The sequence below is a fragment of the Callithrix jacchus genome, chromosome 5 (assembly GCF_049354715.1).
Source record: "Callithrix jacchus isolate 240 chromosome 5, calJac240_pri, whole genome shotgun sequence".
NCBI classification, from domain to species: Eukaryota; Metazoa; Chordata; class Mammalia; order Primates; family Cebidae; genus Callithrix; species Callithrix jacchus.
In genome coordinates this window covers 4,876,199-4,898,758 of record NC_133506.1, presented here as the reverse complement: position 1 = coordinate 4,898,758, position 22,560 = coordinate 4,876,199, and the positions used below count along the sequence as shown (strand labels likewise).

Genomic DNA, 22,560 nt, shown 5'->3' with positions numbered 1-22,560 from the left:
GTTTGTTTATTTTAGGAGACAGGGCTGGCTGGGTGTGGTGACTCACGCCTGTAATCCCAGCACTTTGGGATGCTGAGGCGGGTGGATCACCCGAGGTCAGGAGTTGAAGACCGATCTTACCAACATGGCAAAACCTAGTCTCTACTAAAAAATACAAAAATTAGCTAGGCGAAGTTGAGAGTGCCTGTAATCCCAGCTACTGGGGAGGCTGAGGCGAAGAATCGCTTGAACCTCGGAGGCAGAGGTTGCAGTGAGCCGAGATTATGCCCCTACACTCCAGTCTGGGCAACAGAGCAAGTCTCTGTTTCAAAAAAGAAAAAAGGAATAGGGTCTTTCTCTGTCACCCAGAATGGAGTGCAGTGGCACAATCATGGCTCACTGCAGCCTCAACCTCCTGGGCTGAAGCAGTTCTCTCGCCTCATCCTCTCTAGTGGCTAGGACTATAGGCATGTACTACCTACCACACTTGACTAATTAAAAGTTTTTTTTTTTTAATTTTTAAATTTATTTTTAATTTTTTAGAGACAGGGTCTTGCTATGTTGCCCAGGATGGTCTTGAACTCCTGGCCTCAAGTGATGCTCACAGCCTTCCAAAGTGTTGGAATTACAGGCCTGAGCCACCTTGCCTGACCTAGGATTACTGCTGTTTAAATGCAGAGAAATAGAAAAGAACCCTTTCAGGAGACAGCATGAGCAAGACACATGAAGGAAGAGAATGCACAAAACTTTCCCTAATACCCATGAAAGCCCCCATAATAGGGGGAGCCTTGAGAATGGGAGTGGACTATGTCTTTCAGGTGTGGCTTGAAAAAAAGTTTTATTGGTAAGGGAGATGGGAAGTAATCAGTGTTTATAACAAAGAGTGGTTAGATTTGTGTTTTAGAAAGTTAGAGAGAGGCTGAGCATGGTGGCTTACGCCTGTAATCCCAATACTTTGGGAGGCCGAAGCGGGTGGATCACAAGGTCAAGAGATTGAGACCAACCTTACCAACATGGTGAAACCCCATCTCTACTAAAAATACAAAAGTTAACCGGGCGTGGTGGTGGCTGCCTGTAATGCAAGCTACTCGGGAGGTTGAGGCAGGAGAATTGCTTGAACCTGGGAGACAGATGTTGCAGTGAGCCGGTATTTCGCCATTGCACTCCATCCTGGGCAACAGAGCAAGACTCCATCTCAAAAAAAAAAGAGAGGAAGAGAAAAAAATATCTTATTTTTGCAGTGGCTTGATCTTGGCTCACTGCAATGACCATTGGCTCACTGAAATGGGTTCAAGCAATTCTCCTGCCTCAGCCTGTCGAGTAGCTGGGATTACAGGCCCTTGCCACCATGCTCGGCTAATTTTTATATTTTTTTAGTAGAGATGGAGTTTCGCCCTGTTGGACAAGTCTCGAGCTCCTGACCTCAGGTCTTCCACTCACCTCAGCCTCCCAAAGTGCAGGGATTACAGATGTGAACTACCACACCCAGCCAAGACAAGATAGTTTATGGTTAGAAGTTAAAATCCTATTTTGTGGTCCTCAAATTTATTTTCTTGCTCTTTTTTTTTTTTTTGAGACAGGGTCTTGCTCTGTCACCGAGGCTTGAGTGTAGTGGTGTTACCATGGCTCACTGCACCCTTGACATCCTGGTCTCAAGTGATCTTCCCACCTCAGCCTCCTGATCACCTGGGACTACAGATGCGTGCTACCATGTCTAGCTAATTTTTGCATTTTTATGGAGTTGGGGTCTACCCATATTGCCTATGCTAGTCTCAAATGCATGGGCTCAAGCAATCCACCTACCTCGGTCTTCCAAAGTGCTGGGATTATGGGTGTGAGCTACTATGCCCACCCCGTTACCTACTTATTTATTTATTTATTGAAATAGCGTCTTGCTCTGTCACCCAGGCTGGAGTGCAATGGCTTGATCTTGGATCACTGCAACCTGCGCTCCCCAGTTCAAGTGATTCTCCTGCCTCAGCCTCCCCAGTAGCTGGGAACAGGTGTGCACCATCATGCACAGCATACGTTTTGTATTTTTAGTAGAGATAAGGTTTTACCATGTTATCCAGGCTGGTCTTGAACTCCTGACCTCAAGTGATTCAACCACCTTGGCCTCCAAAAGTTCTGGGATTACAGGCATGAGCCATTGTGCCCAGCCAATTTTTTAATTTTTTGTAAAGACAGGTTCTCTTTGTGTTGCCCAGGTTGGTCTTAGATTTCTTGAATCAGCTGTTCGTTTCCTCTTATCATTTAGTCAGCGTCTTTACCTTGGATGTAAGTCTGTTATGTCCTTCCCTGTCTTTATTTACCCATTTCCTATTTAATTATGTCTATATATAACCTCAGCTATTATACTGAATTCATCTGTGTCTTTTATTTGACAGGGAAAACATTTTTTTAATTATAAACGAAACATATATGGTGTATTTCAAAGGTGCAACACTTTCCTTCATTTATCAGTGAAAGAAGTTAAGAAATTAACTTTCCAAAAAAAATCAGCAAATGGCAAACAAATGTCCTTGAAAGTCACAGTCACATATAGTGCCTTCTAGAAAAGAGGAGGGGCAAGACAGCCTCCACCCACTTTCACAAGTTTCATCAAATACTGGGTCTACTCAAAGCTGGAGTGAAAAGGCAGCTTTCAAAAAGAAGTATGTTATTAAATGAGGCATTTACTATACTCCCTCCTAAGACCACCAGATGGGGAACATGTTTTCTTTTTTTTTTTTGTGGGGGGGGAGGAAGGCAGGAAGGAAGGGAAGAAGGATGGTAGGGAGGAAGGAAGGGATGAAGGAAGGAAGGAAGGGAGGAAGCGGGGAGGGAGGGAGGGAGGGAGGGAAGGGAAGAAAGGAAATCAAGCAATGAAAGAGACATTGCCGACCTGGATCTAGAGGTTTACAAGTTGATTTCTTTTTTTTTTGAGAGAAGGAAAGAAAAAAAAAATAATAATAATAAGTAAAGGAGAGGAAGAAAGAGGAAGAGAAAGAGGGAGAGTAAATGGAAATATTGCTTTATTTTGAAAAAAATTGGGTATTAATAATGGCCAAGCAATGTTTCATTTAAACTAATGGGTAGGTGTGATGTGGTATTGACAAGAATGTATATTTTGTGTATTTGAAGTGGAGAGTTCTATAAATATTTATTAAGTTTACTTGTTCTGGATCTGAGTTCGAGTCCTTGATATCCTTATTAATTTTCTGTCTCATTGAATCTATGTCTCCTATCTGGGTGTTAGGATCGTTAGCTCTTATTGTTGCATTGATCCTTTTACCACTATATCTTTGTTGCTTTAAAATCTATTTTATCCGATACGAGAATTGCAACTCCTGCTTGTTATTTATTTATTATTTATTTTTGCTCTCTATTTGGTTGGTAAATCTTTCTCCATCCCTTTGTTTTGAGTCTTTGTGTATCCTTGCATGTGAAACAGGTCTGGATGTAACATGCCATTGGGTTTTGGCTGTGTCTTTTGATTGGGAATTCAGTCAATTTAAATTTAGGGTTACTGCCATTTGATGTTGACTGGCTGTTTTATCCATTTGTTGGTGTAAATTCTTCTTTATGTTGGTGCTCTTTACTTTTTGGTGTATTTTTAGAAAGGCTAATACTGGTTGTTTCTTTCTGTGTGTAATGCTTCTTTCAGAAGCTCTTGTAAAGCAGGCCTGGTGGTAATAAAATCTCTGAGTTCTTGCTTGTTCATAAAAGATTTTATTTTTCCTTCAGTTGTGAAGCTTAGTTTGGCTGGATATGAAATTCTGGGCTGAAGGTTCTGTTCTTTGAGGATGTTGAATACTGGCCCCCACTCTCTTCTGGCCTGTAGAGTTTCTGCCGAGAGATCTGCTGTAAGTCTGATAGGCTTGCCTTTGTGGGTAATCTGACCTTTCTCTCTGGCTGCCCTTAGTATCCTCTCCTTCGTTTCAACCCTGGTGAATCTAACGATTATGTGCCTTGGGGTTGCTCTTCTTGAGGAGTATCTTTGTGGTGTTCTCTCTATTACCTGGGGTTGAATGTTGACCTGCTTTGCTAGTTTAGGAAAATTTTCCTGAATAATATCCTGAAGGGTATTTTCCAGCTTGGATTCATTCTCTCCGTCGCATTCAGGTACACCTATCAAACGTAAATTTGGTCTTTTCACATAGTCCCACATTTCTTGGAGACTTTGCTCATTCCTTTTTATCCTTTTTTCTCTAATCTTTTCTTCACGTTTTATTTCATTAAGTTGGACTTTGACCTCTGATATCCCTTCTTCTGCTTGAACAATTCGAGTGTTTAAACCTGTGCATACTTCTCGGAGTTCCTGTATTGTATTCTTCAGTTCCATTAATTCACTCATACTCCTCTCTAAGTTGTCTATTCTCAATAGGATTTCGTCAAACCTTTTTTCAAAGTTCCTAGTTTCTTTACGTTGGGCTACAACATGGTCTTTTAACTCACCAAAGTTTGTTATTATCCATTCCTTGAAGAGTGATTCTGTCATCAGGAGGCGCTCGTTCTCCATCAAGCCTTGTTCCATTGTTGATGTGGAACTGTGATCATCTTTAGAGGGAGAGGCGTTCTGACTTTGAGTATTCTCATCTTTTTTACGCTGGTTTCTTCCCGTCATTGTAAATTTATCCTCCTGTCGTCTTTGAAATTACCAACTTTCAGATTAGGTCTCTTAAGTGGACGTCCAGGTTGTTAGTTCCCAGGGCCAGAGCAGCGGCGTTAAAACTGATGGTGCTTTTCTGCCCAGGATTCCCCTGTCGGGCTTCCTTCTTGTTTCCGTAGTAGTTTACTCTGCACCGAGCGCTGCCCCGTTGAGGTGCTGGCGGAACCGCTGGGCCGACCAGGAGAGTCGCGCTGGCGACTCGTGTGTTTCCACCACTGGGGGATCTTCTGCTCCGTGAGCGACCAGACTTTGTCTGAAAGTGTGGCGTCCTCTAGTTCTCCGCGCCTTCCCTGAGAGCTGCAATCCCGGGATGTTAGCGATCGGCCATCTTGGATCGTTCGGGGAACATGTTTTCTAAAGTAGATCTAGGAAGTAGAATGCGGAATCAATCCATCCTCCTCCCCTTAAGGGCTATCCATTAGTTAATGAATTAAAAAAAAAAAAAGACTAAAAAAGCAAACCATACACACATTCCCCACCAAAGAAAAGAGGAGGGGGGAAAAAAAACACTAAGATGTCCCAGAGTGGAACCAGGAAGCAGCTTTAACAATTCAATTTAGTCTGTTAAAGAGTCATCCACAAGCATGCCATTTATTTATTTAGAGATGGAGTCTTGCTCTGTTGCCCAAGCTGTAGTGCAGTGGCACAGTCTCAGCTCACTAACCTCCACCTCCCGGGTTCAAGTGATTCTCCTGCCTCAACCTCCTGAATAGCTGGGATTACAGGCATGTGCCACCACACCTGGCAAATTTTTTGTATTTTTAGTAGAGATGGGATTTCACCATATTGGCCAGGCTGGTCTTAAACTCTTGAACTTGTGATCTACCTGCCTTAGCCTCCCAAAGTGCTGGGATTACAGGTGTGAGTCACCATGCCTGGCCATGCCTTGGTTTTAAAAAAGATACACACACACACGCACGCACGCACAAAGTAGTACTAATTACTTTTCTGACACTACACAATTACTCAAAATTACCTAGTACTGGGATGGGGAAATGGAGAGGGCCATACCTATGGGCCTTTTTTCATATGAGTACATGTGGATAGGTGCAGGGCATTTGTCATTATGGCAGAAACGAATTTTAATTTTTAATCTTTAGTTTGATTTAAACATTGCTTACAGTATGATGCTGACACCAGCTCTGCAGAAAGGGTTCTGAAGAGATGTTCATAGCTGCACACATCTGTGGCTCTTCTTTGGTTCTGGAGGCTCCAGGGCAGCCAACATTGCTTCGCCAAATACATACTTTAGGTCTTTTTATGTGAGTGTGGAACACTCCACATACTTGACAGCCCTCAAATCATGGGCTAGCTTTTCGGCAGTCTCTGGAATGATAGGCTTCTGTGTGTTCTTGGCAAGTTTCACAATAGTAGAAGGGTCATCTTTTAACTTTCTCAATAGTAGCGGAGTCATCTTTAAGACCAGTTTGGGTCCCAACAGGCACCAAAGAAGTCTCTGGACAGCGGTGAGTTATCTTAGGCACCTACTTTTCTTTCACATTTTCTTTTTTTTTTGAGATTGAGTCTCGAACTGTTGTCCAGGCTGGAGTTCAACGGTGCGATCTCAGCTACTGCAACCTCCACCTCCCAAGTTCAAGCAATTCCCCTGCTTCAGCCACCTGAGTAGCTTGGATTACAGGCGTGCGCCACCACGCTCAGCTAATTTATTGTATTTTTAGTAGAGACGGGGTTTTACTATGTTGGCCAGGCTTATCTTGAACTGCTGACCTTGTCATCGGCCCACGTAGGCCTCCCAAAGTGCTGGGATTACAGGCGTGAGCCGCCGCGCCTGACCAGAAATTTCTTATGTTCTCGTCTTTACTGCAAATTTGCTGTTTAAGAAAGAGATGTCAGCTTGATTTTAGTTGTTATTAACTATAATTAAATATTACTGCATTTCCTTTTTTACAGTGCCCTATATTTAGCTCTGATTGTTCCGGGACCAAAAAGATACCTCATACTTATTATGATTTTTTTATTCCTTTAACAGTCCAGCAAACTAAGAATTTTATATTTGTGATTTAAAGTGTAGAGTTTAATTCTCCGCAGGCAGGGCAGAGTTCTTCCACAGAAGTAACTGTTGCTCAACTGGATTGATCTCTTACCTAGTTCATTATTCTGCTCATTTATTTAGTTTTGGCACTGTTTTTCATTGTATCTTGTTCTCTGTAGCTTATCCAAAGCAGGCTGGATAAGCTAAAGATCCATTCTTCTTTTTGTATTTGTATCCTAGAGTGTTTATGTTGTGTCAGAGAGATACACTGAAGAACTGATATCAATTCAAAGCACTGACCTTCAGAACAGAAGGATCAGAGAAACATTAATCTATACTATGCAAACTGTTTGCATTAGTATGTGGGTATATGTGAGAAAGTGAAAGCATGAGCATGGGAGAAAGAGATAGTCAGCAAGTGATTATAAAGCAGAGAGACAGAGACTATAAAATGGGGAAGCTTTTGTTTCCTACCATGATTAATAATCATTTAGTTCAACAAATGTATTAAATACCTCTCAGATTAAATCCCAGAGTACTCCAGAAATTGTAAGGATTGGCTACATCTGTGCAATGAAGAAACTCACATGGTGAGCTAAACAGGTAAAAACTAGTAAGACAGAGTGAAAAGCTGACAGCCATACATAAGTATGGAAATACTCTGGAGGCAAGGAGGTGGAAACAATTTAACTTATTAGGATTAAATTTCAATCAAACCGGCAGGGGGTGGGTGGGGAGAGGCGGTTGTGGGGCATGACTTTACTCTCTCAGGAAGTAGAATTTTAATGGGTATAAAAAGATAATTCCGAGTAGAGGGGGTCAGCATTTTTAGAGGAATGAAAGTACAAGGCTTATGTGAGGACAAGCAAATAACTATGGATGGCTAGAATATAGAGCTTTGGTAAGATTTGTTTTAGTAGGAGGCTTGGATGGGTAAGTTATGGCTGCATACTAAGCAAGATAAAATACCCCAAAGACTTTAAACTTCATTTTGCAGGCAATAAAGAATCATTTAAGTAATGGCATGATCACATCTATTTTAGGAAAATAATTCCGGTGGCTGTGAGGGGTTGGATTGGAGAAGTGAGTAAAAACAGACAGTTGTTTAGAGGCCTCTAATAGCAGCCCAGGTGTCAGATGAAACTGACATTTTTCTGGCCCTTTTTCTTCCAGTTTATAATGTATAGTTTTTAGTTTTTAATTTTTTTTTGTTTAATTTACTATGAGATTTTAGGTTTCAGGAAGCAGTACATTGATTTATTTTATATTTGTAATATTATGACTGTAACAAAAGGTTTTGTTTGATCTAGACTTTGAGATTTAAATACTGAAATAATTTCTCCTGTTCAGGTTTTGCAGTATGACCCTTGGGCAAATTTTTAAATTCTGCAGAGCTTCTGTCTTTTTTTTTTTTCTGAGATGGAGTTTTCACTCTTGTCACCCAGGCTGGAGTGCAGTGGCTCGATCTCAGCTCACTGTGATTCTCCTGCCTCAGCTTCCTGAGCAGCTGGGATTATAGGCACCTGCCACCACATCTGGCTAATTTTTGTATTTTTAGTAGCGGCGGGATTTCACCATGTTAGCCAGGCTGGTCTTGAACTTCTGACCTCAGGTTATCCTTCCACCTCGGCCTCCCAAAGTGCTGGAATTATGGGTGTGAGCCATGACGCTTTGCTGCTTCTCTTTTTATGTGTAAAAATTAGGAGAGTAATACCTGTTTTGCAGAATAGTCAGACACATGGTAAATACTAACAATTGGTGTCCCCCCACCCCCATGTAAAGTTTGCTAAGGCCAGGCTTGGTAGCTCATGCCTGTAATTCCAGCACTTTGGGACGCTAAGGTAGGTGGATCTCTTGAGCCCAGGAGTTCAAGACCAACCTGGGCAACATGGCGAAACCTTGTCTCTTCCAGAAAGAAAAAAAATACAAAAATTTGCTGGATGTAGTGGCAAGCACCCGTAGTCCTAGCCACTTGGGAGGATGAGGTGGGAGGAGGGCTTGAGTCCAGGAGGTAGAGGTGGTTGCAATGACCCAGTGACCTGAGATTGTGCCACTATACTACAACCTGGGTGACAAAACCAGACCCTGTCTCAAAAAAAAGCTAAAATCTAAAATGGTGTAGTGGGGTTTGGTAGCAAAATTTCTTTCAAAAGTTTGAATCCAGCTGGGCGCAGTGGCTCATGCCTATAATCCCAGCAGTTTGAGAGGGTGACGTGGGCAGATCACCTGAGGTCAGGAGTTTGAAACCAGCCTGACTAATGTAGTGAAACCCTTTTCTACTAAAAATATAAAAATTCACTGGGTGTGGTGGCATCTGTCTGTAATCCCAGCTACTCGAGAAGCTGAGGCAGAATTGCTTGAACCCAGGAGGTAGAGGTTGCAGTGAGCTGAGATTGCGCCATTGCACTCCAGCCTGGGTGACAAGAGCAAAAATGTCATCTCAAAAAAAAAAGTTTGAATCCTAGAAAGCCCCAAGAGGGGCAGATTATTTCCTTCCTGTCAGCCCTGCATTGTTCTTTGTTCTAGGTTTAATCAGTTTCGGAGTGCCACAAGAGCCCCCGAAATATAATGAGTGTATGTATAATTGTTTGGACTATCTCACCTTTTTTTCCCTTTCTTTTCTTTTTTCTTTTGAGACAGAGTATTGCTCTCTTGCCCAGGCTAGAGTGCAGTGGTGTGATCTCAGCTCACTACAGTCTCCACCTCCTAGATTCAAGTGATTATTCCGCCTCAGCCTCCTGAGTAGCTGAGATTACAGGCATGTGCCACCATGCCCAGCCAATTTTTGTATTTTTAGTAGAGACAGGATTTCACTATGTTGGTTAGGCTGATCTCAAACTCCTGACCTCATGATCCTCCTGCCTTGGCTTCCCAAAGTGCTGGGATTATAGGCATGAGCCACCTCACCTGGCTATCTCACCTATTCTTAAACCAGAAATGTATTAAAAATAGAAATTTTGTTTTTCTGTATAATCCTGTGGTTAAATTTGTCTCTATTATTAAGCACTAGAGGTTTTTTTTTTTTCCCCACTCTTATTGCCCAGGCCCCAGTGCAATGGCCACAATCTCAGCTCACTGCAACCTCCCAGATTCAAGTGATTCTCCTCCCTCATTCTCCAGAGTAGCTGGGATTACAGGCATGCACCACCACACCTGGCTAATTTTGTATTTTTGATAGAGATGGGATTTCTCCATGTTGATCAGGCTGATCTTGAACTCCCGACCTCAGGTGATCCACCTGTCTCAGCCTCCTAAAGTGCTGGGATTACAGGCATGAGCAACTGTGCCTGGCAGCACTAGAGCTTTAATAGTACTTTTTTTTTTTTTTTTTTTTTTTGAGATGGAGTTGCCCAGGATGGAGTGCAGTGGTGCAGTCTCAGTTTACTGCAGCCTCCGCCTCCTGGGTTCAAGTGATTCTCCTGCCTCAGCCTCCCTAGTAGCTGGGATTACAGGCACCTGCCACCACATCCAACTAATTTTTTGTATTTTTAGTAGAGATGGGGTTTCACAATGTTGACTAGGCTGGTCTTGAACTCCTGAATTCGTGATCTGTCTGCCTCCCGGGTTCAAGTGCTAGGATTACAGGTGTGAGCCACTGCACCGGGCCTACTTTTTTTTTTTTTTTTTTTAAATAGATATGAAGTCTCACTATGTTGTCTAGGCTGGTCTTAAACTCCTGTGCTTAAGTGATCCTCCCACCTAAGTGTCCCAAAGTGCTGGTATTATGTGCCTGGCCTATTAAATTTTAATCAGAGATAGCTCTGATTCCTACTTGAATATTTTTTATTCTGAAAAAGACTTTCTATTTCATGTTTACACTTAGATGTCTTATACATATCTCAAACAACACTTTTTTTTTCTTTTTTTGAGACAGAGTTTTGCTCTGTTGCTCAGGCTGGAGTACAGTAGTGTAATCGCAGCTCACTGCAGTCTTGACCTCCCAGACTCAAGCGATCCTCCTGCCTCAGCCTCCCCAGCAGTTGGGACTGCAGGTGCACACCATCATGCCTGGCTAATTTTTAAAATTATCTTTTGTAGAGATGGGGTTCTCACTATTTTGACCAGGCTTTATTTGAACTCCTGGGCCTCAAGTGATCTTCCTGCCCCAGCCTCCCAAAGTGCTGGGATTACAGGTGTGAATCACCACGCTTGATCTTTTCGTCTAGCAATAGTTCTCTTGCAGCTCTTCCCTTTCTTCAGTTAGTAATTCTGCGGCTGGCTTGAATGCCAGCAAAAAGACACGTAAGCCCAAAATGATAGAAGTATTTGATATATATAAAGTCAGAGTTCCAGAGCTATCACCTGGGACTGTGCCTGCTTGGATGCCCAGACTTTGGACTACATATTAAGCTTCTTAAGTCGCTACTATATAAACTCCTTTGACAACTCCAAGGGCTCCTTTGATGAGCATTAGCATTCTCTGGACTTTTTGCTGTTGGAGTAGATAACCTGAGTGGTGGAGTACTTCCTTGGTTGTAATCACCTCATCTATGAGGGCAGTGAGTTGCCACCTGTGGAAATCATGGGGTGCTCTGCTAGATTCTAATCTATTTGTTATACCCCCTTTAAGGGGCTTGGATAAAGTTATTTTATGGCAAAGGTGACTAACACAAGGATGAAGGCTAAGGAGTTTGTATCTCAAGATGCACAACATAGGAAGCTCTTGCTTAGATAAGAAGAGTTAAAAAAAATATTAGTTTGTAATTGTTATTATTCCATTGGCTTTCCAACACAAATAAAAATATCCAAATTCTTTTTTATTTGAGATGGAGTTTTGCTGTCACCCAGGTTGGAGTGCAGTGGCGTGATCTCGGCTTACTGTAACCTCCATCTCCCAGGTTCAAGCAATTCTTCTGTCTCAGCCTCCCAAATAGCTGGGATTACATGAGCCTGCCCCCATGCCTGGCTAATTTTTGAATTTTTTTTTAGTAGAGACAGGGTTTTGTCATATTGGCCAGGCTGGTCTTGAGCTTCTGACCTCAAGTGATCCACCCCTCTCAGCCTCCCAAAGTGCTTGGATTACAGGTGTGAGCCACTGTGACCAGCTGCCAAAGTCTTTATCTTGGCTTGCAAAGCTAGTATACAAAACTTACCTCCCTTTATTTACCAGTCTTTCCTGTGCTTGCTATAGTTTTCCTCAGATACATCATACTCATTTGCCTCTGTCTAGAATGCTCTTTTATTCCCACCTCCAGTTTTTACATTGCTGGCTTCTTGTCATTTATATGGTCGCTTAAAAGTGCTTCTCAGAGCCCTTCCTTGTTACCAAGCTTCCTTCCTTACTACCAAGTCATGTTCTGTCACATCAGCCTGTTTTTCATCATAAAGACTTTAACTAGAATATAATCTCCTTGAAAGCCAGATCCTTTTCTTTACTGTTAATTGCTTTAGTGACAGAGTTTAGACCAGTATCTGACACATGGTAGACATGCAGATGTTTGTTGACCACGTGCGCCAATGCATACATTTTGTTTTTGTTTGACCCAGGCAGGTCTTAAACACTTCAGCTCAAGCACTTCTCCTGTCTCAGCCACCTGAGTAGCTGAGATTATAGGTGCAGGCCACCCTGCCCAGCCAACTTTCTAATTTTTCCTCCTGTTGCCCAAGCTGGAGTGCAGTGGCACAATCATAGCTGACTGAAGCCTTGACCTCCTGGGCTCAAGTGATTCTCCTACCTCGGCCTCCCAAGTAGCTGGGACTATTGATACGTGCCACTATGCCCAGCCAATATTTTTTATTTTTAAGAGAGGTGAGGTCTTGCTATGTTTTCCAGGTTGGTCTTGAACTCCTGAGCTTAGGCAATCCTCTTGTCTCGGCCTCCCAGAGTTTTGGGATTACAGGCATAAGCCACTGCACCTGGCCCATATGTGTACCTTTTAATTGATCTGAGTTCTAGACTTTTGATGCCATGGAATTCTACTGATGGGAATTTGGGTTGATGGTGTGGGGAGCCCTTATGTTTATTTACTAGGATGGGAGGAAGTACGAAGGTTATGAGTGAGTAAAACTGGTAAATATTTTAGAGCAAAACTGCTTCTCTGAGTAATTAGTAAATGTGTATAATTCTTATGAAATTAAATTGATTTCATGAGTGAAGTAACATCTCAAATATTGAAATTTTAAAAATTTCTTTTCCATAGTCATCTCAGCAAAACTTAAGGAAAATAAGAAGAATTGGTTTGGACCAAGTCCTTATGTAGAAGTCACAGTAGATGGACAGTCAAAGAAGACAGAAAAATGCAACAATACGAACAGTCCCAAGTGGAAGCAACCCCTTACAGTGTAAGTTTGGAAGTATTTTACTATAGTATGTTTTGTTTAGTAGATGATTGGAAATACAATTAAAAAAAAAATGTTTCTCACTTTTTTTTTCTCCTTTCTCTGTCATCTTTCCCCCCACCCCTTTTCCTGGGACTCTTTCTGGTCTCCTTTTTTGTTTATCTCTAGAAAGCTGTTTTTCTAGTCACTCCCTTTCTTTACCTTCTCTAGTTTAGTTGATGATAATATTGCTCTTGTCACTGAAGAATAGCTGAAGAGAGCCCATGGTCACGGACCTAGAAAGATTTCTGGCAGCCCTTTTATTTGGGTTGAATTAAGGGGTTATAGTATTTCCCAATATTTTTAAACTTAATTAAAAAAATAGTATTTCAGTTAGTTTTTTTCTTTGTTTTGTTTTGAGATAGGGTTTCACCCTGTCACCCAAGCTGACCTCAAGTAATCCTTCCACCTCGGCCTCCCAAAGTGCTTGGATTACAGGCATGAGCCATGGCGCCTGGTGGAGAAATATATTCTTAATATAATGTATAGTATGAGCTCTCTTGAAAGTAGTATCTGAGAATTTTGAAGAGAATGAATACATTGTACCCCCAAAGAAGAGGGGCAATGTAGAATTTTTAGTTTGTTTAATCTACCCATTGCTGTTGAAATGGTAGTGATAATAGGTACAGGTAGACTCAAAGGAGGAAAGTGTTTCTTTGTTCTCCCAAACTTAATCACGTTAGAGAGAATTAGATATAGAGAAATTCAAACATCTCTGGAATTTGTATCATTGAACCATAGGACCTTGAACCTGGGTAGATTGTATAGTGCTCCTAGTTTTCTAATCTTTGACTCTAAAATTGATTGTATGTATATTGCAGATTCAAATTTCCCAGTTTACTTTGGAAATACCATTACAGAGAATATTCTTTATGGGCATTTAGCAAGGTATAAGTGAATCTATATTTGATAGTTGGACTGGACACCTTGCCTCTAGCAGTGGGAAACTTGATGTATGTAATGTAATCTTCAAATCATTATGTAGGTGACTTGAGGAACTTTTTAATATAAAGTTTAATGTCAGGATTTCATTCAGATTACAGTTCAGCTACTTAATGCCTGTGAGACCTTAGGCAATTTGCTTTATCTCTGAATGTCAGTTTCTGTATCTGAAGATGGAGGTGATAATTCCCATCTCGTGGTTACTGTAATGATTACACAAAATCACCTCAAGCTCCGTAAACTGCTGACATAACATAAGGATTCGATTTGTAAGTCACTTTTCCGTACTGCTAAAGTAAAACTAGTTTTCTAATAGTTTGCTGCAGGACTCGCAGTTTCAGTTTTGTTGACAATATGTGTGTGAATTTGCTTCTGTAGTTCAACCACAAGTGAAGATGACCATGTAAGCATGTAGCATTCAGATAGTTTTCATAAGATTACTGAACCTAAGCCAATACTGATTGTATAGTAAACTGTAAGGGGTGCAGTGAGAAGACTTTAGACTTTAAAATTGAATTGTAATTTATTCAGGCTCTCATTGTGATATTCAATAAAAATAATATTTTTCCCCCTTTTTTCACTTTTAGTATTGTTACCCCTGTGAGTAAATTACATTTTCGTGTGTGGAGTCACCAGACACTGAAATCTGATGTTTTGTTGGGAACTGCTGCGTTAGATATTTATGAAACATTAAAGTCAAACAATATGAAACGTATGTATTTAAGACTAAGAAATTGCACTTAGCTGTTTGTTTTTCTAGAAGAAATTTTTATGTCAAACATGCATATTGACTCATGTTCACTCATACCTTTAAGTTTTACTTGGTTATAGGATGAACAGATAGAAGAATTTTAAGCTGTTAAAAGTATTCTGAATAACCTGGGTTTGGCCATTCATTTTGCATCCAGTATTTTTAATAAATATTTATTTACTTAGTAAATAGATGTTAGTAAAGGAATACATAGTTAATTGTGGAAAAACTAAAATATAGAGCAGAGATGAAAGAAAAAAATTAAAATCCCACTTCAGAGGACAAATCTAATGAATATTTTTACAGATTTCCTTTTCAAATGCTTCTTTTTGGGAGGGATGTGGGGAGTCTGTTTCCCAGACTGGAGTGCAGTGGCTATTTACAGATGCATTCATAGTACAGTGTAGTCTTGAACTCCTGGCCTCAAGTGATTATCTTGCCTCAGCCTCTTGAGTATCTGGTGCTACAGGCAGGTACCACCACATCCATCTTTAAATGCTTATTTTTTAAAATGTCCGCATTTTATGTGGTTCTGGTTTTATTTATATGTATATCTATTTACATACTATAGATAAGAAAAAGGTTTAGCTTGTTTTAATTAATATATCATGATTTTAAAACACATTTTTTCCTACCTCTTGACTATCTAAAACATACTTCTAAGAGTTTTCTCATTTAGGACTTATCAGATATAATTTATCCTTAAATTATGTTTTTATTCAGTTTAATTCAGGTATATATTGTTAAATAATCTTTATTCTTATCCTATCTCATTTTATAATATAGTCCTACAAGGATAGAATAAATATAATAAGTGCTGGAGATACTGTTTTACATCATGGATATGAAACATCAGGAAATTTTGTCCTTTTTAAAAGATACAGTGTTTTGGTGTCAAAAGTGCTCAAACCTTGGGTGAAATATAGTTAAACAATTTATATGTACATATAGTTACATTTTCTTGGGCATCACATTTTTAACAGTTAAGATACCTTCTTGGCTGTGCATGTTGGATCACCTTAGGTCAGGAGTTTGAGACTGGCCAACATCGTGAAACCCTGTCTCTACTAAAAATACAAAAATTAGCCAGGCGTGGTGGTGCATGCCTATAATTCCAGCTACTCCAGAGGTGAAGACAGGAGGATTGCTTGAACCCAGGATGTAGAAGTTGCAGTGAGCCGAGATCGAGCCATTGCACTCCAACCTGGGTGACAGAGCGAGACCATCTCAAAAAAAAAAAAAAGCCTTCACGGGAAAAAAGTGACCATTTTTTCTGTAACTTTATTTTCTTGCAGTTGAAGAAGTAGTTGTGACTTTGCAGCTTGGAGGTGACAAAGAACCAACAGAGACAATAGGAGACTTATCAGTTTGTCTTGATGGGCTACAGTTAGAGTCTGAAGTTGTTACCAATGGTGAAACTACATGTTCAGAAAGTAAGTGATTACCTTTTAAAGGTCTTTAATGATTCTTCTTAAATAAAATAGCCATTGCAGTATGCTATATGTAATTATTTAGATTTTTTTTCAGGTTAATAAAATGATTTTTTCTGGCTGGATGTGGTGGCTCACACCTCTAATCCCAGCACTTTGGGAGGCTGAGACAGGAGGATTGCTTGAGCTTGGAGGTTGAGGCTGCTTTGAGCCATCATCAATGCCATTGCAGTCCAGCCTGGGTGACAGAGTGAGACCTTGTTTCTTTAAAAGAAAGAAAGAAAAGGAAAAGAAATTATTTTTTTCTTTTAAAAGACCTTGATCACTTTAAACATTTTCTTTTTAGTGTATTGTTTCTATGAATAAAAGCATGTATATTTTTATGTAAGTTGAAAAATTAGCCAGATAGATGTTGAATCACAGGTGGCCCCATGAGTAATTAGTTGATTTACATAGTATTTATTCTGTAGGCCAACTATGGCAGTTAATATGGGTTAGATGACACACCCCCTCCTGTGCCAATGGTTGACAAAGTTTATTGTCTGTAGCAGCATGCGATTGAGTTTAAATATGACTCACCTGCCCAACATGGTGACACCCGTTTCTACTAAAATTACAAAAAAATTAGCTGGGCGTGATGATGGGTCCCAGCTACTCAGGAGGCTGAGGCAGGAGAATCGCTTGAACCTAGGAGGTGGAGGTTACAGTGAGCAGAGATTGCACCATTGCACTCACTGCAGCCATTACAAGCTGAAATCCATTTACCATTCCCCTTATATTTCTGTAGGCTACACTTACAGAGATATCTTCTGACAATACTAATTCATTTTATGTGTGCTAGTTAATCTTACAATCTCTGATTTACTGGTGTGTGTTAAAGGAAAATAAACATGAGCTATTATTAAAAGAAGTTTCTGTGGTGGCATCTGAGTTAGTGGCTGGACAGCTAGCACATTTAATAAAACTTCCCACTGTTTTCCCATCAAATACTTCCATCACTTCCTAATGTGCTAAGTGTACTTTCACTTGAAACAGATTTCAGAGGCCTGAAGACAATGAAAGAGCAGATTAATGGATTTCTTGATGAGTTTGACAAAGATCTTTTGGTTTACTTAGAAACTGCATTATGAAACATTTTGCAGTTGTCAGATGCTATTCTTTTTTTCCTACCTTGTTGGAAGACTTCCTACTTCCTCATGACTTTTAAAAATAGCAGGACATACTGGGCGCAGTGGCTCATACCCCTTGATCCCAGCACTTTGGGAGACTGAGGAAGGAGGGTTACTTGAGCCCAAGAGTTTGAGACTGCGGCTAGGCAACATGACAAAACTCTGTCTCTGCAGAAGATACAAAAATTTGCCATATGTGTGGCACGTGTCTAGTCCAGGTACTTGGGAGGCCAAGGTGGGAGGATCGTTTGAACCCAGGAGTCGGAGGTTGTGGTGAGCCAAGATCATGCCACTGCACTCCAGCCTGGGTGACAGACTGAGACCTTGTCTCAACAAAAAATAAAGTGGCAGGACCTAGCATGTCTTCCAGATTAGTTCTTTGGGGCTAGTGAGGATGGAAAGAAATTTATTTCTGAAGTGGTTATACTGATTTAGAGTTGACACTTTGATTATTGTTAATAAGAACTCTATAATAGTCACATTTTTCTATATATAAATTGGAAGTCTTTAAGATAAAATACAAGTTACATTGTTAAACTGTCCTAAACCTCAGTATTTATAGTGTCCTAAATTTCCACCCAAGAACTTGAAACTACTACTAATGTAAAATATTTAATAATTAACCAAAGTAAAGCTCATCAGTCTTCGTATTTAAGAACAGGATCTAAGCTGCATATGTATACTTACGACTTTAGTGTTTATTTCCTACAGAAATAAGCATTTCTTTCTATGTCAACAGTTTTCTGTTCAAGTAGGAAAATAATTGACCAGTGAGAATTTAGTCTGATTCTGTGAGGTAAAGAGATATTTTAACTACGAAGTCACAGTGGATTTTAGGTTTGGCATTGCCAGATACAATAGCTGTTTTTGTTGAATGCTTACCATGTACCAAGCACTGTGTTGGTGTTTTACATATATTCTCTGTTAACTATCACAATTTTGTAAAGCATTACCTGCATTTTGCAGATAAGGAAAGTGAAGCTCTGAGTGTTTAAATAGTATTTCCAGTACCACACAAATTAGGATGACACAGTGAATACTGAAACACAGTTAATTTGTCGATGTTGCCATTTCTTTCCAAAATACTATTGGTTTCACAAGTAAAACCCTAGGAACTTTAAATCAAATTATGAATTGTAAGCAAACAGAACTCAATTCAGTTCATGTGTGGTAGGAACTGTACATGCTCTTTGATTGATTGACTTCATTTCTATCCTTTCTTTTTTTTTTTTTTTTTTTTTTTTGAGACAGAGTCTTACTCTGTCGCCCAGGCTGGAGTGTGGTGGTGCAATCTGGGCTCACTGCAATCTCTGCCTCCTAGGTTCAAGCCATTCTCCTGCCTCTCAGCCTACCGAGTAGCTGGGACTACAGGCGTGTGTGCCACCACGCCCAATCAATTTTTGCCTTTTTAGTGAAGATGGGGTTTCACTGTTTTAGCCACAATGGTCTGGATCTCCTGACCTCATGATCCGCCCACCTCGGACTACCAACGCGTTGGGATTACAGGCAGGAGCCACTGTGCCTGGCCCATTTCTGTACTTTTTGACTGTATACGAGAAATTAAAATTAGAGTACTGAAATTTAATTTGTGGCACCTGGGTATTGATTATGGGTAAGAACTAGGGAGAAAATTGCTTTTATAGTCTAATTTTTTCTAATATTATAGATTTTAAGATTTTTTTTTCCTGACCATGTTCATTTATGTTTTTTGTTAAAGAACAGACAAAATAGTTCTTATAAGAAATCTGTTCTTGGGCCAGGCTTGGTGGCTTACGCCTGTAATCCCAGCACTTTGGGAGACCAAGGCGGGTGGATCACGAGGTCAGGAGTTCAAGACCAGCCTGGCCAAGATGTTGAAACTCCGTCTCTACTAAAAATACAAAAATCAGCTGGGCGCGGTGGCATGTGCCTGTAATCCACTACTCAGGAGGCTGAGGCAAGAGAATCGCTTGAACCTGGGAGGCAGAGGCTGCAGTGAGCCGAGATCGTGCCATTGCACTCCAGCCTGGGTGACAGAGTGAGACTCCGTCTCAAAAAAAGAAAAGAAATCTGTTCTTGGCTGGGCGCAGTGGCTCAAGCCTGTAATCCCAGCACTTTAGGAGGCTGAAGCAGGTGAACACCTGAGGTCAGGTGAACGTTCGAGACCACCCTGGCCAACATGGTGAAACCCTGGCTCTACTAAAAATACAAAAATTAGCTGGGCATTGGTGGCACGTGCCTCTTGAACACTTAGAGGCAACTGTAGGGTTATTAATTGGCCTAATTTCAATATTGTTGTGTTTCAGAGAATAGGGAAACCTAAGAAGGAGAGAGAGGAAGACTGATGCCTGATTGATAGAGCAGTCAGAACACATACAACATCTGTTGTTTGCCATTTTATATAGGTGTGGTCATGGCACCCCTAAACAATTATGATAGTAACTTCAACAATGACTAATTATAGGTCACCATAACAGATATAACAGTAATGAAAAGTGTGAAACATTGCTGGAACTACCAACATGTGACAGATATGATCAAGCACTTGCTGTTGGGAAATTGTGCTGATAGACTTGCTTAATTCAGGGTTGTGACAAACCTTCATTTTGTAAAAAACCACATCATCTGTGAAGTACAATAAAGTGAAGCTTAATAAAATGAGATGTCTTTACTATGAAGATTAGATTTTCCTAATGTGATCACCTTATCTCTTTTGGTGTAGTCGTCCTTCCCCCCAGTCATAGGGGATATGTTCCAGGACCTCCCAGTATATACCTGAAACTGTAGATAGTACTGAACCCTATATAAACTTGTATAGGCATTTTTTTTCCATTATATACATAACTATGATAAAATTTAATTTGTTAAGTTAGGCACAGTAAGAGTTTAACCACAATAATAAGAAAGTAAGACGGGCACAATGGCTCATGCCTGTAATCCCAGCACTTTGGGAGTCCTAGGCAGGCAGATCATGAGGTCAGGAGTTTGAGACCAGCCTGGCCAACATGGTGAAACCCCATTTCTATTAAAAATACAAAAATTAGCTGAGCGCCTATAATCCCAGCTACTTGGGAGGCTGAGGCAAGAGAATTGCTTTCACCCAGGAGGTAGAGATTTCAGTGAGCTGAGATCGTGCCACTGCAATCCAGCCTGGGTGACAGAGCGAGACTCCATCTCAAAAAAGAAAAGAAAACCATTATAATAGTATACTATAATAAAAGTTATAGGAATGTCATCTCTCAGTTTCAGTTTCACTCCAAAAATACCTCACATTTTAGCTTTGTTAGAGCTTTGGGAGGAAAAATACCTTATTGTATTCACCTACTTTTGGACCACAGTTGACTGTGGGTAATTAAAACTAGAGATAAGGGGAGGTCTACTGTACTTACAGGCACATTTTTGGTTCTTTCTTCTTGGTGGATAAATTTTCTAAAAATGGCAGTTATGTAAATAAACTTTTTCCAAGTAAAACAAAATGTACTTGTTTTTTCTGGTCTTTAAGTTTTATTTTAAAAACTAGCTAGCTTTATATTCCCCTACTTTCAACCAGTTTAATACCTTGATAAGAGTCTCAGTTGTAATTTTTTTAAAATTTAATTTGTTGTGGTGTTTTCCTTCAATGAAATACAGTGTTAATCTGCTTTCATGGGTCTCTAGAAAGAGGTCTTTAATTTGCTATTTAGGCAGACAGTTTTTTTTGAGATCGAGTATCACTCTTGTTGCCCAGGCTGGAGTGCAATAGTTCGATCTTGGCTCACTGCAATCTCCACCTTCCTGGTTCAAGTGATTCTCCTGCCTCAGCCTTCCGTGTAGCTGGGATTATAGGTGCCTGCCACCATGCCTAGCTAATTTTTGTATTTTTAGTAGAGACAGGGTTTTACTAAGTTTGCCAGGCTTATCTCGAACTCCTGACCTCAGCTGATCCGCCCACGTTGGCCTCCCAAAGGGCTGGGATTACAGGCATGAGCCACTGTGCTCAGACCAACTTTTTTTTTTTTTTTTTTTTAAGGTTGACTTATTTTTATGACCCACAGATCTAAACTAACAAATGGGGTATGGCAGTTCATATCTGCCAGAGCTTCTTGTTTATCTTTTTTTTCTTTTTGAGAGATTTTTTTTTGGTGACTTGATTACTCTCTGTCTTCCCATATATGACATCTAACAAAAAACACAGAAAAGTATGATTGTTAAAGACATTAGTTTTCCTGAAAAGAAAGAAAAATGCATTTTACTTTAAACTTTTTATTTTCTTAAGACAGGGTCTTGCTCATTTGCCGAGGTTGGAGGGCAATGGTGTGATCTTGGCTCACAGCAGCCTCTGCCTCCTGGGCTCAAGTGATCCTTCTACCCAGCCTCCCCAGTAGGGACTACAGGCGCACTCAACCACACCCAGCTAATTTTTGTATTTTTTGTTGAGACAGGTTCTCACCCTATTGCCCAGGGTGGTCTCAAACTCCTGAGCTCAAGTGATCCTGCTTCAGCCTCCCAAAGTGCTGGGATTATAGGCATAAGCCACCACTCCCAGCCGCTTTTAACTTCGTGATTATAAAACAGGAACATAGTCTTGTAAAGATCTTTACTCTTTACCATGTATACTCCGGATGTGTTTTAAATTAATTTAGGAATAGTTTTTGGAATATGTGACTTCTGGTTCTTATTGTGTATGTTCCATTCCTTTTAAATATTGATGCTTTGTTGTGATAGGCTCTAGTTTTTGTAGTTCCACTTAATATTAGGATAAATAACCATTTTCATATGTGAATATATTAATAATGTTTTTTACCAAAATAATAAATTCTAAAAAGCTAGCCTACATTTTTTGCTTTACCAAATGTTGTTTGAAGTTACTAGATCTCAACTGGTCTGGGTACCAACTAATTATTTTATAGAGATAAACTTTGCTGTAATGCTAGTTTTAAAAATTTGACTTACATTTGAACATATGTCTATGTATGCTCAAAATATAAAATAATTTACTTCCCCACAAAAGGTAGTAAAACTCCTTTCAATGTGTATGTTATGTTTTTGTCTTACTTTATGAGAGCTACTTTAAAAATTGAAGTATTGAGGCTATGATATGGTCATTGTGAATTTCAGTGAAGATCATTGTATTCTTCATTCATTTTTACAATTTACAAAGCACTTTGGTATATATTCTCATATTTAATATGTCTAAGATATAAACCAACATAATAAAATGAGGATTCCTGAAACTATCATACAGCTTAAGAATTAGAGTATTAACAATATTGCATCCACCTGTATTTTGTTCTTATATTACACCTTTTCTTTAGAGATTATCACTGTTCTGAACTTTGAATTTATCGTTTCTATGGTCCTTAAAGATT

The 22,560-nt window shown here is 40.0% G+C and overlaps 1 protein-coding gene across 5 annotated transcripts in view; it reads left to right on the top strand.

The window, feature by feature from the left end:
• ITCH (itchy E3 ubiquitin protein ligase) overlaps window positions 1–22,560 on the top strand; it is a 150,142-nt gene that overhangs the window by 32,794 nt on the left and 94,788 nt on the right. For all 5 annotated transcript variants that reach the window (XR_004742718.3, XM_035298060.3, XM_035298061.3 and 2 more), the window contains 3 exons: window positions 12,764–12,905; window positions 14,471–14,595; window positions 15,930–16,067. Coding sequence is in view for 4 of the 5 variants with exons in the window: in XM_035298060.3 (XP_035153951.3) it covers window positions 12,764–12,905; window positions 14,471–14,595; window positions 15,930–16,067 (405 nt within the window). In the remaining variant the exon portion in view is untranslated. The remainder of the gene's footprint in view (window positions 1–12,763; window positions 12,906–14,470; window positions 14,596–15,929; window positions 16,068–22,560) is intronic.